The sequence below is a fragment of the Scleropages formosus genome, chromosome 18, assembly GCF_900964775.1.
Source record: "Scleropages formosus chromosome 18, fSclFor1.1, whole genome shotgun sequence".
NCBI lineage: Eukaryota > Metazoa > Chordata > Actinopteri > Osteoglossiformes > Osteoglossidae > Scleropages > Scleropages formosus.
In genome coordinates, this window is record NC_041823.1 from 22985839 (window position 1) to 23002287 (window position 16449).

At 38.9% G+C, this 16449-nt stretch overlaps 2 protein-coding genes across 2 annotated transcripts; both read left to right on the forward strand.

The window, feature by feature from the left end:
* The first annotated feature begins 1912 nt into the window (after positions 1-1912).
* LOC108919164 (proline rich transmembrane protein 1B-like) lies at positions 1913-4303 on the forward strand. The gene is made up of 2 exons (XM_018726958.2): positions 1913-2585; positions 3485-4303. Exons 1-2 carry the CDS (start codon positions 2256-2258, stop codon positions 3623-3625), a joined length of 471 nt encoding a protein of 156 aa, XP_018582474.1. The 5' UTR covers positions 1913-2255; the 3' UTR covers positions 3626-4303.
* A 2508-nt stretch (positions 4304-6811) lies between these two features.
* On the forward strand, positions 6812-15695 carry LOC114909121 (proline rich transmembrane protein 1B-like). The gene is made up of 2 exons (XM_029245950.1): positions 6812-7346; positions 14944-15695. Exons 1-2 carry the CDS (start codon positions 7020-7022, stop codon positions 15088-15090), a joined length of 474 nt encoding a protein of 157 aa, XP_029101783.1. The 5' UTR covers positions 6812-7019; the 3' UTR covers positions 15091-15695.
* Positions 15696-16449: the final 754 nt, after the last annotated feature.

The following is a 16449-nucleotide window of genomic DNA, read 5'->3' on the forward strand; positions in this document are numbered from 1 at the left end:
AAACAGGACAGGAACGAGGAGCCATAGATGTGGTCGGAAAACAAAGCAAGAAGTCAAAAAACCAGAGCTCATGAACAGAGTAAGTGTACACACAAAGTAACACAAGGCCAATCAGTTGTCCCAAACAAAATTCCACAACAGTGCAGGAGCTGAAGAGGGTCTTTATAGGGTGAGCGATTACTCAGGAGTTAGTGCAGAGTCAGGTGTTGTCACTTGTGTTGTGGGCGTGGACGTGACACACAGCAAGTGAAACTGGATCATGATTTTGTTGTTTGTTGCTCATGGAACGCTTAAATGGTGGTATCTCACATGCTACCTTGATAAAGTGTGGTATATTCCTGTTCCACTTTAACTGTTTTCACTGCTGGTGTGTTTATTTCATGCTCTTATTTTTGCAGTGTCACAATACAAATGGGTCAGGAATCTAGCTTTCCAAGTTAATGAGCTACATCATAGATTTCCTTTTTTTCCTTGTCCAAACAACATTTACTAATCTTTTTGATTTCTCCACATCTGTGTCCTTGAAGGCACTCTATGTATGTAAAATTACCTTCTAGCCTGTAGTAAACCATGTGTACTATACTTAACTTTTTGAAAAAGAAATTTTGATATTTGACTGGAGTAGGGGGCGCAGTGGCGCAGTGGGTTGGACCAGGTCTTGCTCTCTGGTGGGTCTGGGGTTTGAGTCCCACTTGGGGTGCCTTGTGATGGACTGGCATCCTGTCCTGGGTGTATCCCCTCCCCCTCTGGCCTTATGCCCTGTGTTGCCGGGTAGGCTTCGGTTCCCCGTGACCCTGTATGGGACAAATTGTTCAGAAAATGCGTGTGTGTGTATTTGACTGGCGCATGATGGCACAGTGAGACATGCTGGTCAGGTTCACTCACAATGTGTGAGTGACAGAGTGTGTTCCACTGATGTATGGATGAGTGACCCATTGTAAGCAGTGTATCTAGCAGTGTAAGTTACCTTGGTGGATAAGGTGTGTGTGCTGATAACATGACAGAAAGTTTGTTGGATGTCACTTTGGAGAAAAGCTTCTGCTGAATAAATGAATGTAAATGACAACTCTTTCTAGTTTAGTCTAACATTTTTGAAAAATTTGTTTAACCATGATTCATGACTAATGAAATGGTCTGCAATAATTTATCTAGTCACTTCTTTCTCAGGAAAAAGCTAGTTTAGATTAAAAATTGAGATAATAATGTGATAAAAAGAGAAGTAGGCTAGGCTTTTGTGTTACTTGATAGTTGAGTGTTAATACATGCCCTATTGGTTTCTTCACAATGTCTATGAAGAAAAAGTAGTCAGTGTAAAGAAACAGTACCACAGTACTCGGATTAAGAGAACAGATAATGAAAACTGCTTTTAACCACATTCTTGTACAAGTAATACCAAGAAAGAAAGACAGGAAGGAAGGTGTTTTTAAAAATTAAAAATAAATAAAAGGAAACTTCTCACTATCCCCTCTGGATGGCAGCCTTCCCTTGAGGGCAGTACAACCGTATTTACTCGAATACTCGCCCTCGCGTATACTGTATCTCGCACCCCAAATTTTACTTGACGAAAAAATAAATTAAAAAGTTTCGCATATACATCGCGCATAAAAAAAAGTTTAAAACTGTAATAAATAGACAGTGTTACAGCAGCAGATATTTTGGAATTCGGTAAAAGAGAATCACCGTTTCAACAATCGTCTGCTTGCCTTGTAGTCGCGCGATCTTTTGTTCGGGACAAGCGGTTCAGAAAATGTGTGTGTGGTTTTAAACTCAAAGTTATTGATTTCGCAGAAAAACATTTTATAGATAATGTGAGCGATGAGAATGAATACTGAGGATTTAATTATAAACGTCAATTAATTTTTTTCTGAAAAATGGCTTATATATCGCACCCCGATTTTTTTTTACTTGAATTTTGGGGCTAGAGTGGGAGTTTCTTCTAGGAAATACGGTACTTGGCAGACGTTTTTTTCTTGCAATGGGTGGTTTCCAAAGCCTAGTAAGTCCCCCCCCGACCACTGACGTCCACATACTAATCTTTAAAGAATAATTGGCTGGATGGAATATGAGCGGGACTGAGAGAATGTGAAACTAAAAAACGGGGAGGGCTGCTTTTGCACAAGGTCAGGTACTTATGGAGGAAAGAGTGTATTTCTGCTACAATATTAAAGATATAATTTCAGAAAGCAAGGAAACAAGAAAGAAAGAAAGATCTTGATGGAACCATCTTCATACTAAGTTATTCTTCTACTACCATCATGGACCCAAGAAAGACACCCAGTGCACCACCATCTGACTGGAACCAAGACAATAATTTGGGACTGGTTTACCCACCTCCTCCTTACCAAGATCAGCCCCAGTACCCCAACCAAGGGGGGTACTACCCAGCACCACAGTATCATGGAGGAGCACCCCAGGGTCCACCCTACCCACAGGGACCCCAGCCAGCTGTTATTGTCCAGCCTACAGTGTACGTCACCCAAACGCCACTAATGCATCCTCTGCCAGATTACCTGGGATACTCTATCTTCACCATGCTGTGCTGCTGCTTGCCACTGGGAATTGCAGCCTTGGTCTATTCAATTTCGGTAAGTCTGAGAGAAGAACAGAAGATTTTATGTCTCTGTTATTACTCTACTTCCTGTTGCCCTTATTAACATTATTACATCGATTGCTGGGCCCTATAAACTTTTTAAAATTTATTTCATTCTTCATTAGTATACATGGTCTCACAATCCTGGAGCTGATACATATCTGATGGATTAACATGAAGCTGGTGTAATTTTTAGTACGCAGACATTGGTGGAAGGAAGCCAGTAAAGGGTACATAATTGATGAAGCAGATACTGGGAAAATGGGGTTGTGCTCTGACTGTTTTTCCCAGTAACCTTGTACTCTGGATAATTAGTAATTTCACCAACACTCCTATTTATTTATTAATGTATTCATATTAGACTTTGTTTACTTAAATACTTACTCAGTTGTATTTAGTTACAACTATGTCTTCCCCTCCCCCCTTTCCCAGAGTTGTGTTTGGGGTGGGCAGGGGATGTATGTTTATTATTAATATATTATTGCTCAAATTGTTTACATGGAAAATCTTAAAGTATCCATCCATTGTCAACAACTGCTTGTCCCAAGCGGGGTTGCAGCTTGCCAGAGCCTTACCCAGCAACACAGGGCGCAAGGCCGAAAGGACACATCCATGACGCAACTCAAGTCCGTCATAAGACACCCCAAGCAGGGCTCGAACCTTAGACCCACCACACTACATGTACTGGCTGAACCCACCACACCCCTCATAACCTCAAAAAAGAATTTATAATATATATAAGATGCTAGAGTTATAGTGTTTTTAAGGTTATAATTTCTTCAAACAGAAATTGTTAAAAAGTTGTCTATATCGCCTCATGTCAGAAGCATATTTGGTTTTGTGTGCTCTTGGACTGGGCACCACCTCAAAACTGCTGCGTTACTTCATTTTCAGACTCGAACTGCCAACAACCACGGTCAACTGGAGATGGCGAAGACAAACTCACGCCTTGCCCGCAACCTCAACCATGCTGGGCTAGGTATAGGCATTGTCATCATTGTTGCTTGGATCATTTTTGCTTACATGAAAAACTAGATCCACTAATTTCTAAGTCTTGCTATGCCTTTTATCCATAATTATCTACCATTAAGCTTCGAAAGAAGTAAATGTTGACTCTTTTGTTTTTTCTAACATGTATTTATGTACAGTTGGTCCGCATTGCAAACCTTTTTGTGAAGTATTTACTATTTAATTTTCTTAAAGAGGGCTGTCATACCAAAGATTTACCTGATGTGCCAACAAAGAGAGATCATGAGTAACAGCCATTTCCTTAACATTTTCAAACTTTTGCTCTAGCTCTGGGTAGAGGTTTGAAGGGTGTCTGTTTTGTATGATCCAGGGAATACATTTTCTTTTCCTTGGGAAATTAATTGTGCAGTATAATTTATGCAAATGCTAGATCCTTCTTTGAGTATTGCAATTTTTGTCCTTATGGTATGTGCATTGACTCATAACATGTTGCTGTTTTAGCTATGCTGCTGTGACCTAGTGCTGTGACTATAATATTAAATAAACAGATAGATAGGTGATAAGTGGATGACATTCATAAGATGTCTGGCACACTGAAATCTTTCTTCAGTGTGTTTAACATATAAATTAACTGAAATTTATTGAAATTCCATTTTAAGATGCTATTTCCAGCCTTTTAAATGCTCTACATGCTGCTGCTCTTCTGTAAAAGAGACAATACTTGCAATATGTAAAATTTTGCTACATGCCTAAATTGTTTGTTTTGTGATTGAATTTTTTTGTTCATGTGATTTTTTTTCCACATCATTGTAAGAGGATTAGATCTAGCAAAAGTCTTCTTTGATTATTGTTATTTTATCAGATGTCATTTACTGATAAATTGTATTTCTAAAACATAGTTGCCTTTTTGAGATACAACAAAAAAGCAACAAATTTATAAAACAAATATACCATATGTGTAAACCCTCATATCTTGTATGTTAGATGCATAAAAACTATATGTGATAAATGTTATTTTTATTTAAATTTTCCATTAATACATGTTAAGTGTTCTGTATACCTCTATAATCTGCTAAGTAATGATTAAATAATGCTGTAACTACCAGATATGAATATTTCTTCAAAAAATGTTTATTAAATATTTCACAAATAAAGTATTTGAAGATGAAAGTCTGCTTTAGTTATAATGATTTATGTTTAAGGATAGTTAACTGAATGTCTTCAGCAAAAGCAAGGTGACAAGTGTAATAGAGGAAAATCTGGTCATCAGACTCTATCACATATTTGTTTCATTATTTGAATGTAACATTTCAGACTGGTGATAGTTTAAACAATAAAGTAATAGTACCAAGGGTTTTTGAAGTCTTGAATTTAATTTTGGCTTAATTTCTGAAAAAAAAAAAAAAAAACAGACCAGCCCACACAGTGGGGAACTTTAAGTCAACGTTTGCAGGAAGCTAGTTGCTAAACCACCAGCCTGGAAACTTTCACAGAAGTGTTCATAATTTGTAGTTTGTCTTTACTCCTGCTCAGTAAATGTGAGTAAAGGTGACTAAGCCACCGAAAAAGAGGTCCCAAGTGTTTTTTTTTTTTTTTTAAGAGGCTATACCTTTGTATGGCAGGCATCGGACCCAACAGCGTTTTAATTTTGTGTGTTAGTTATGCAATAGTGAGTCACTAGTCCAGTGTATATTGTGCACTGCGAGTAAACGCTCACAATGATTAAAAGGAAATTATGGTTTGCCATGACTCACTGGGTTTCATAAACTTTGATTCTGTTTCAGCATATTTTTAAACAATCTGTCCTCAAGCTTTTTCACATTTTAACATGCATTTATGCCCTTTTTTGTGATTTTTTGCAACACAGTAGAAACCAGAAATGAGAAAAGGACAAAAAATATTGAAAGAATGCATAAATAAATAGTAAAACAAACAATGCATAATATTTTTGATATGACCAAAAGTTCAAGTTCAGGTATTATAGATTATTCATTTTTCATGAGATGATCATTTTCTATGGGGGCGCGGTGGCGCAGTGGCGCAGTGGGCTTGGCTGGGTCCTGCTCTCCAGTGGGTCTGAGGTTCAAGTCCTACTTGGGGTGCCTTGTGATGGCCTGGTGTCCCATCCTGGGTGTGTCCCTTCCACCTCCAGTCCTATGCCCTGCGTTGCTGGGTTAGGCTACGGCTTGCCGTGACCCAGCTTCAGACAAGCAGCTTCAGCTAATGTGCGTGTAAGATAGAGATCAATATCTATCATTTTAACTTGCCCTGTGGTGACATTGTTGGCTATTGAGTGGCCGGTATTGTAGGGTTTGAAAACTCTTCAGCTGTGTCCATGAGGATTTTCTCTGTCTTTCATTCGTACTTGTGTGCATTTTACAGTTTTTCTCCAATGTTTACTTGCAAACAGTGCTACCATGAAAACAACTAGCAAAACCTTCAATCAATCTGGTAATAAGAGACATACATTCTCAAAAGTAAAGATACATTTCCATGGTTTACACACTCAATACACTCAGCTTTATACATATCAATGAACCTTTCCAGAACTTCAAACACAATGTTCTTCATTGGGCACGCTTGTCATGGGCGAAATCCCTTCCATTAAAATTATAAGAACTGCCGGTACAACAGCTGATCACACCCTATCAATAAACACACTCAATGATCATGGGTCAAACACTAACTCAATGGTTCAATCAGCAGGTAGATTCTGGCACAAATAAAAGGACCTTACGTTTTATTGGTAAGAACAGCACATAGCATTGCTACACAAAACAGAAGAAGGTCTTACTGGAAGATACATTTTACACTAGAGGAAATAACATCACCCTTATCTGGTTGGGAATTGGATATAGTTTACACTAAGGAAATAACATCACATAACAGATTTAATCTTCTCTTTCCAGGAACACAAAGTGCTGTATGTGTGGATGTAAAGAAAGACCAAAATTGTTGTGTTAAAATAATAGAAAAGGTCCATACATTGCTAAGTGTTCCAGAAGGCTTACAACATTTTTGCACTAGTATAACCAAGCATGTAACCATGAATGAAAGAAAAAAGAAAGAAGGACCTGGACAATGGTTTTATAATGATATAATTTTATGAATTCCCTCTGGAGGGCAGTCTTTCCTCCAGGGCAGTACTACATCCCTGATGTTTTTGCCTGACTTTCTACCAGCCCTCCCCCATCCATTGAGCTAGAACAGTCATGGGCTGTAACAAGGGAGGGAAGAAGCCAATATGATGAGAGGTGTTGAGTAACCAAAGTCAAAGTGCAAGAGAGCTGCTTCTGCGCAGGGTCTGGTACGGCTGAAAAAAAAAGAAGAAAACTTTCCTGCTAGAAGATTACAAACATTTCCATTTCAAAGAAAAAGAAAGTAAGAAAGAAAGAAAGTAAGAAAGGAAGAATTCGCTTGAAGGAATCATCTTCATTTCAGAAACTCATCTACTATCATCATGGACTCAAGCAAGATATCTGGTGTACCGCCACCTGACTGGAACCCAGATAGTAAAGCAGGAATGGCTTACCCACCTCCTCCTTACCAAGATCAGCCCCAGTACCCCAACCAAGTGGGGTACTACCCAGCACCACAGTATGGAGGAGCACCCCAGGGTCCACCCTACCCACAGGGACCCCAGCCGACTGTTACTGTCCAGCCTACAGTGTATGTCACCCGGGCACCCCTGGCCCATCCTCTGCCAGATTACCTGGGATACTCTATCTTCACCATGCTGTGCTGCTGCCTGCCACTGGGAATTGCAGCCCTGATCTATTCAATTTCGGTAAGTCCGAGAGAAAATCAAAACAATTCTGTACTCACTGCTGTTGCTCTTCTTGCTGTTACCATCACTGCTATTAGAATATCCTCTGCAGTAGAATATGTACAGTATATATGCTTACATTTATCTAAATCATCTTTAGTATGAATTCTCTCACTTTGAGTGAAAAGTTTTGGGGTTGTAGGGACGAGAGGTTTGGAACGAGGGATTTGAAATTTGGAATCTGAGCTGTTCTGCTGCTCCCTGAATCAGGGTTTGAACTAGAGAGAAAAAAGTCTCCTTTTTTCTTGTTATCATGCTGAGTATGTGAAGGAAGTGAAATGTAAAGGGAAATTGTGGCTGGGGATTTGATGACTAGACATGGAGATGGTATCATGGTTAGCTCAAAGACTTTGGAAGAAGGAATGTAGTTAAACATATTAGTCCAGACTAAATTCTCAGTGAAGGGGAGAGCGTGGGGAGCTGATGACGCAGCTGACGGGAAAATGAGGTTGGGGCTTTTTCACAGAGGATTGTTTTTTTTGGGGGGTTGGGCTCCATTTGGAAACTCACTGGACAGAGCTAAGCTCGTCGATTAAACGAAAACATCTGCAAAATTTCTACGTTTGTTAATGGTTTTTTTTTTTTTTTACAAATGCTTTATCACAATGTTGAAAAAATCCAACATACATTAATTAAAAAATCAATTAATAAATAAAGGAAATTAAATAATAAATATAAGATTATCTATTTTAAAACATAGCACACATTTATGTAGGCTGACTGAAAAAAATGGCAGCAAAGTCATGAAAACGGCTAAATGTTGTCAAGGAACTGTTTTTAAAAATATGTAACAACTATAACTGATACATCTCATTAGCTAGCAAAAAAAAAACTGGAGAAATAGTATCTAGAGACTTATTTTTGTGCCAAATTTACTTTTCCACACAACCAATAACTTAGTCTTCTTATTTTTTAGAAAATAAACTTGATGTGAGACTAACTTTAGTGTGGTGAAATAGTTCAAATAAGCACATAAACTACATAAAAGAAACAATATTTTTACAAATGAGTGTCTGTTAAGTGTGAGTATGTCTGTGATTTTTTTAGATGACATTGCTGTATTCTGTTTTGTAATTAAAAGTTTCCAAGATTTCTCAACCAGAAATTACTAAATTCTTACCATCCTTCAGTCAATATTGTCTAATCTTTGACACAGCTGTTGAGTTCATCCACTGTTAGAATTACTGCAGTGCCACAGTTCCACTTGTAATATATATAGAAAAAGCACAAAAGTAAAGTCCGGTTTGCTTTACAATGTTCAGAAATAAACAATTGCTGTGTTCACTCTGCTCATACAAGTATAGATTGGGAAGAAAAAATATTCCTACATTTGAGAGTGTTCACCTTGGGAACACACTTTAAAACAAATTTTGACAAGCTGTCTAATTTGCATTTCTCAGTGTGGGGGTAGTCCTGAAGTAGAGTTTTCTGTTTCAGGCAGGGGGGTGCAATGTGTTTGACCAGGTCCTGCTCTCTGGTGGGTCTGGGGTTTGAGTCCTACTTGGGGTGCCTTGTGATGGACTGGTGTCCCATCCTCGGTGTGTCCCCTCCCCCTCCAGCTTTATGCCCTGTGTTGCCGGGTTAGGCTCTGGCTTGCCGGGACTAGTGGCTTCAGCTAGCATGTGTGTTTCAGACAGGATGTAGACCCTATGTGTGCCTCGAGCTCTACATTTTGAGTTGTGGATGAGGGTTAACGGTGGAGTGAGAGTGCCACAGGTTGTTCACATAAAATGTGTGCCCCTCCAGGGTCGCCAAAAGAGGTGTACATTCGAATGGATTCGTATGGATTCATGTGGATTTTTTCGCACAACAAGAGAGAACTTGTATTTACCACCAAAGTAACTTTATAGTGATTGGCACATGAATGCAGTATCAGTAAATTGATTATGCAAGTTTTTTCTTTTTAATAACGATCCTTTATGACACCTCATGTAAATCCCATCCTTTCATCTCATATTCAGAGCTGACCAATAAAACATCAGGAAACACAGACAAAGTTGGATGACTGGTGCATTGGGTTAATGAGAATAGTTTATTTGTAATGGTTATATCATGAACATTGCAAATCCAGCTTAAACTTTAGAATGTCTGAGCCCTGGCAACTGTTCCTAATTTTGTTAAGAGAAAAGTTGAACACATTTCCAAATATGGTGCTATCAGGTGGAAAGGCCTTCACTGCAAGGCTGAGATAAGGTGTTTGATGAAAATACACACACACACACACACACACACACACACACATTTTCAGAACCGCTTGTCCCATACGGGGTCGCCGAAGCCTACCTGGCAACACAGGGCGTAAGGCCGGAGGGGGAGGGGACACACCCAGGACGGGACGCCAGTCCATCACAAGACACCCCAAGCGGGACTTGAACCCCAGACCCACCAGAGAGCAGGACTGTGGTCCAACCCACTGCACCACCGCGCCCCCCTTGATGAAAATATTTACATGTTATTACAAACTTTTGGACTTCTATCCAATTTCCAGAATTTATCTAAACACTGTACACAGGGACAGGATATGACACAAGTTACTGTTCTCCTTCAGTTAATATTAACTGCAAATTAGATGTTGACAGAGCTGCAGTGGCATAGAAATATATAAGGAAGGAATGAAAGTTCATGTGCAGCTTTCAGCTGCCTGGTGTACATGAATGGCTTCTTTGGCTAAGTCTTACGAAGTATGAAGGGTAAATTTTATGTGGGGTAGCTGTCAGTGTAGTATAGCTGCTTTTCGACCTAAAGGTCACCAGCTGAATCCGACTTTCAGCTGTTACAGAAAAAAACCCCAGCTGTATAAATGGGTTAGTGACAGTGAGCAACTTAATATTTGAGATGTACGCTGCTTTAGGAGACAAGTGTGTATTAAATGTTGTATTTCCTTAATCTGACTCGGGATTTGGAACAAACAGCAAAAATGCATTGTCTGTGTGCCAGCCCCCAGAAAAAAAAAAAGAAAAAATGTATGGTGCTAAGTCCACTGACAATGACACCCTGAAACAAAGACCCATCTGTCTGCTGTGCTGGAGGCACATTGTCCTTTGGAGAAGTGTCACAACACCGTTCCAGCAGCAGAGTGTACAAAGTGGAACTGAAGCGCCTGTTTGTGTGGTTCATCTCGTCATGGATTGTGAAGAACACAGACCTGACATATCATCACATTACAAGAGACTCCTGTAAATAAGACCTCCAGCTCTCTTGGTTCCTATTTCTGTAAACTGTCTTTATGTGTAACTCCCCACCTGTTTTTTTTTTAATAATCTATACCTATGTTAGTATAACACCAGTTAGTTTGTAAAGTATTGAAAAAGATTTTATTAGTTTTTTTTCTGTAGCAAAGGCCTTACACAGTACTGACTAAGCTTTTTTTTACAACCCGTTATTAAAGTTGTTAAAGGTTTCCTCCTTCCTACACAAAGGACTTTTCTGTAGTACGTGTTAAATTCGTAAAGGCCATTCACTTATTTACTTTTGCTGCAAGTGTCGATGAAGAGCAAACTGTTCTGTTACAGCTGGTGAGTAACAAAAATGCGGTCAATGGAGATGGAATGTATGGTAGAAGGAGCTTGGCCGTCATGCTGATAATGTGGCCTTGCCAGATAAGGCTGGGGGAACGGAGAAGGGAATTGAAAGAACATGTTTTGTGTGTGTGTTTGTGTGTGTTGCTTATCATTCTTGCAACTTTGAAAGAAAAGCAAAGTGATATGCTTAGGATGTGCGTCAGCAGTCATTTCCTTCATTCCGTTGAGTTCATGGTGAGTTCATGGCAGAAATTCCAAGTATCTCTCGACTCTTAGCCGTTGCCCTTTTCTATGATTGACGTCCCTGTTTCTTCCCACTCAAAATGTTCCCTTTTTCTTTCCGCCATGTTACAGCCGTAGATCTCTGTTCACTTCACTGCCTCTTGGCATTAATTAGATGACAAAAATATGTACTCTGTAAATATATGCAATTCCTGGACAAAATGAGTAACAGACACGGCCACGTTTATTATACATGCTCGCCTCCATGTTTTATTTGTCGCTAAATGCAACACTGTTAGACAATCTTCCTTTCACTGTCTGCCCCCGATAGTGGCCCCTCTCAAGGAAAAAAGAATCTGCTCTCAGCAGAAAGGCAGTTCCACATTAAATGGCGTGCCAGTGGGGAGTATGGTATTGATTTAATTTTGCACTAGTTAACTGAGAGGGACATGAGCTAAGGGGTAAATATTTTTTAGGTGAGATTCCAAGCTAGGTTTTCCAGAATAGTAATAAATACATTAATATGTTACGTTAAAATCAGATATATACAACCCTCAGCAAACTTTACAAATCCAAAGAACTGTTTGAAAATGATTGCTGGGCCTACAGGTTCTTTCTAAATTCCTATTTGTATGGGAGCAAAGCAATTCTAACACCGTAGAACTACTTGTTAAGAAAATGTAAACTGAAATGTTTTGGTTTAGGCGCTAGGGGATGCCTTTCTATGCTTTTTCTATTTTTTATCAGGGTCCTTGCTCAGGCGAACTGCAGCATCTGCAGTAAGTAGGGCAACATGTTACCTCTGTGGGGTTGAAGTGGATTTGCAGATGAAAAATGTTTAGGATTCTTCACAGTGACTGGGAGGGTGTGCAGCCCCCTTGCAGATGTCGCATTTTTGTGCAGGGAAGTGTGACTCCTCCTGTGTGGAACAGCCCTGTATTATGTTACTCCAGTGCAACGTATACAAAACCTTCAAAAAAAAAGTAATTACAGAATCAATGCCCATTTTGGGAGAAGAAAAGCCCCTCCATTTCCCATCATGTACCCGTATGCTCATACTCACGGGTCGGTCAAGAACTGGAGAATGTTTTTTCACCAGGAGAAAATGTTTTGCTGAAGAAGTTTTCAAGTTAAAGGTATCAAATACACACACACATTTTCAGAACCGCTCATCCCATACAGGGTCACAGGGAACCGGAGCCTACCCAGCAACACAGGGCGTAAGGCCAAAGGGGGAGGGGACACACCCAAGACGGGACGCCAGTCCATCACAAGGCACCCCAAGCGGGACTCAAACCCCAGACCCACTGGAGAGCAGGACCCGGTCCAACCCACTGCGCCACTGCGCCCCGGTATCAAATATCATATGAAAAAATTACTTTTGCATTCTTATAAAAGGGAGTTAATGTAACTTTCATTTGTTAAAGAACATCCAGATTTCTAAATGAAAACAAATTAAAATAATGACATCGTTCTGATAGATTTGATATAGGGGTCCTTAAGACAGAAATCAACTCATGGAGATGGACCAAAGCCCCTAGTAGTGCATAACTAACAAATAAATGTGTTTAATTTGGTAATGAACTCTGTATTCGACTGGTCTTTTACTGGTCTTTGACCCTGAATAGTCTAGCACCACATGCATCCAGGATAGGCATTTAACAAGAGTGAGTGAGTGAATTTAGAAGTGAATACAATTTTCTAGCTGGTACAGTTTGCGTCCAAGCCCACCTCAAGAAAGCTGGTTCCACTCAGCGTAAAAATTAAGATATTTCAGCCTGAAAGCCAGTATTTAATAAATTATCTGGAACTGTTTAATTTCACTTGGACAGTCACGTCCACTGCCAAAATTAATTTACTGTTTCATTTATGAGTCTCATTTTCTCTTTGTCCTTTCTCCTAGTAGAACTGTTCACACTTCTCTGCTTTTTTCATTCAGGTTTTACACTTCTAAACACTTAGTAAACTACACACACACACACACACTACAGTACCAGTGGAAAAAATATTCTAATGCTTTTCAAAGTCTCTCCCCTTAGTGTTACTCTTTTTGATATAAAGTAGATATGAGCCAAATTCAAGCATTGTCCCGAATTTTTAATTGTTTCAAGTGACTAACATCAAGTATGTCACTGGTATGTAGTATCATTGCTAAATATAAGTGACATACTTGACATTAGTCATTTGTAACTTAATTAAAACTTAAATGTGACTTCACAGTTTCAGTCTTTCACCTATACGACCTTTTCTGGGCTTGGAAAATCCTGTCGGTATGTCTCCAGTACTTGTAATAAGAACTGCTTCTGTTTCTCCTAGTTACTCAGCACCAAACCCAAAAATCCCAGTTACTGCTATACCACATTCTGCTGCGTTGTTTATTCCCTTCATTGCCTGAATGCAGCTGGTTGGTTTGCCACTGGACTCGAGCAGGAGGAAGTCAAGCTTTATATCCAGAGTAGATTTCACAACATTTTGTAGAAAGTGTTTCATGAATTTCCATGATATTCTATGAGGTTCCACAATGTTCCATAAAGTTTTCCAATGTTTTTTGAAATTCCATTAGTTTTCATAATGTACCCTCCAATAACTCAAATGAACAAAGTTTTCTTACACTCTGACCACATGCCACATGCAGACAACATGTGAAATGTGGTAACAAAATATCCGTTACCAATGTTCTATATCTTGAGAAAACACACACACACACACTTTCAGAACCACTTGTCCCTTATGGGGTCACGGGGAACCGGAGCCTAACCCGGCAACACAGGGCGTAGGGCCGGAGGGGGAGGGGACACACCCAGGACGGGACGCCAGTCCGCCGCAAGGCACCCCAAGCGGGATTCGAACCCCAGACCCACTGGAGAGTAGGACTGCGGTCCAACCCACTGCGCCACCGCATCCCCCTTTCTCTTGAGAAAACATAAGTATTAAATTCATTATAACAATGCCATTCATATCCTGTCCCAAAGAGACAGGTATGTTGCAAGCAGAAATTAAAACCAGAAGAGTTACATAACATAAATAAGGGTTCTTGGTACTAAATTTAAATGTCAGAATTACAATGACAAAGAGCACTTTGTATTAATGACATTTTTTTCCGCTTAGAATACAAGATAACTTAGAATATTGGCTAAATAAAAATGTAGTGTTTTTTTAGCTCTTATTACTTACAAAGTATAGGGGTGCGGTGGCGCAGTGGGTTGGACCGGGTCCTGCTCTCCGGTGGATCTGGGGTTCAAGTCCCGCTTGGGGTGCCTTGAAGCGAACTGGCGTCCCGTCCTGGGTGTGTCCCCTCCCCCTCCAGCCTTACGCCCTGTGTTGCCGGGTAGGCTCCGGTTCCCCGCGACCCCATATGGGACGAGCGGTTCAGAAAGTGTGTGTGTGTGTGTGTATTTACAAAGTTGTACTGTGTAATTATGAAAATGTATGCACACGTGAAGCAAATAGATATATTTTTACCTTTGTCTTTTTTTTTTTCTCTCACCATTGTGTGCTCCAATTTGTTTTGCTGCAGTTCGCCCTTCTGACAAAAAGTTCTTTCAACCAAAACCTTTATCTAACAGGAACAAAGGCCTTTGACTAAATTGCCTCACCAAAAATACAGTATGGTCCATGTTTGCATAACTGAGCCTGCAGCTATATTTTGATATTTGGTTTTGATATATCTACAACATCGCAGTGATAGTGGGTTATAATCTATTCAAACAGAAATTACTAATGTTTTTAATTTGTCTCTACAGCCTCATCTCAACATATTTCATTCTGTGTGCTGTTGGACTGGGCATATATCAAAACTGCCACTTCCTTTTCAGACTCGAGATGCCAACAACCAGGGGCACCTGGAGATGGCGAAGAGAAACTCGCGCCTTGCCCGCAACCTCAACCATGCTGGGCTAGGTATTGGCATTGCCATCTTTGTTCTCTGGATCATCTTTGTACTCTTCTTATCAGCAAAATAATTTCCAAGGTATTGCCTTTACACCATGGTCGTCTATCATTCAACTTTAAAAGAAGCACCTGAGTATTGAGCACAGCTGGTTTTTTTCTAACACATACAGTACATTTATATATATATATATATAAATATATAAAAATATATATTTATAAAAATATATATATAGATGTATCTATCATCTCATGCTCTGAATGTTATACTTTGCTTTGCTACTATGTTTTTTGTTTTCATGAGTAATTTTTCCTACTTTTAAGAGATTATATGAATATCTAAATATTTCAGCCTGAAGAACCATGTCATATGTTGAATATTGTCATAGAAATTTGTTAGAAAAATACACTAAGGTAGTTTAAACAAGAACATACAGAGAAAAAACGGGATCAACATGTCTACATAACAGCAAGTGTATTACTCAGTCTACCAAAAATATTATATATGGTTAATACAAAGGTATATGCTGGTCTTTCTGTTTCATGACATCCATATGGTCTCTGTCACATTTAAGTTTTACCTTAGTGTGTTAAACACCATATGTATTTTTTAGCGTGCGGTAAGGACAATGTGCTGTTAACACTGTTCCAACTAAAATGTAATGAAAGTCAATATCAATAACCCATTTTCAGCCTTTAAAATGTTCTTTATGCTATCTGGTTAAAAAGGGACCATACTTTAAACGTGAAATTTTGCTTTGGTGCCCAGTGAGTGAGCTGTAATTTTTATTCACTGGATTTTTTCACAACATTTGACATTGCCACAGATCCCTGAATCTATCCTTTTTTTTTTTATGTTTATTATATTGTTTTTCTGTAATTTGCCAGTGAAATTAATTTTTTTGCCTTTTTGAAATACAATAAAAACAGCACAAAAAGCATTTATACAATATATGTAATTCCTTATATCTGATAAGTAAGATATATATAAAAACATGATATGGTATACATGGTAAATACAGTTTATTTTGAATATATATTGTACAGTACTACATATTAAATGTTTGTACACCACTATGGCCTGCAATGTAATGATCCAGCCATGCTTGAACTGCAATACATGGATATTTCCTTAAAAAAACTGTATTTTAAATCTTTTACAAATAAAGTATTTGAAAACAAAAAGATTGTATTTTGGTCATAATGATTTGACATTACAGATTTGTTTTGCTTTTTAGTAAAGTTCAGCATTTCATTTTGGTGACACATTCAGCATTAATGTTAAGGGTTTTTGAAGTAATGCATTTATTTATTTTTTACTTGAGACCACACACAGGGGAAAATGTTTAGCCAACATTAGTGATTAAACCAGTTAGTGACCACATTTACTCATTTACACATGGGTTTTATTTTACTGAAAAATTTTTAGGGTA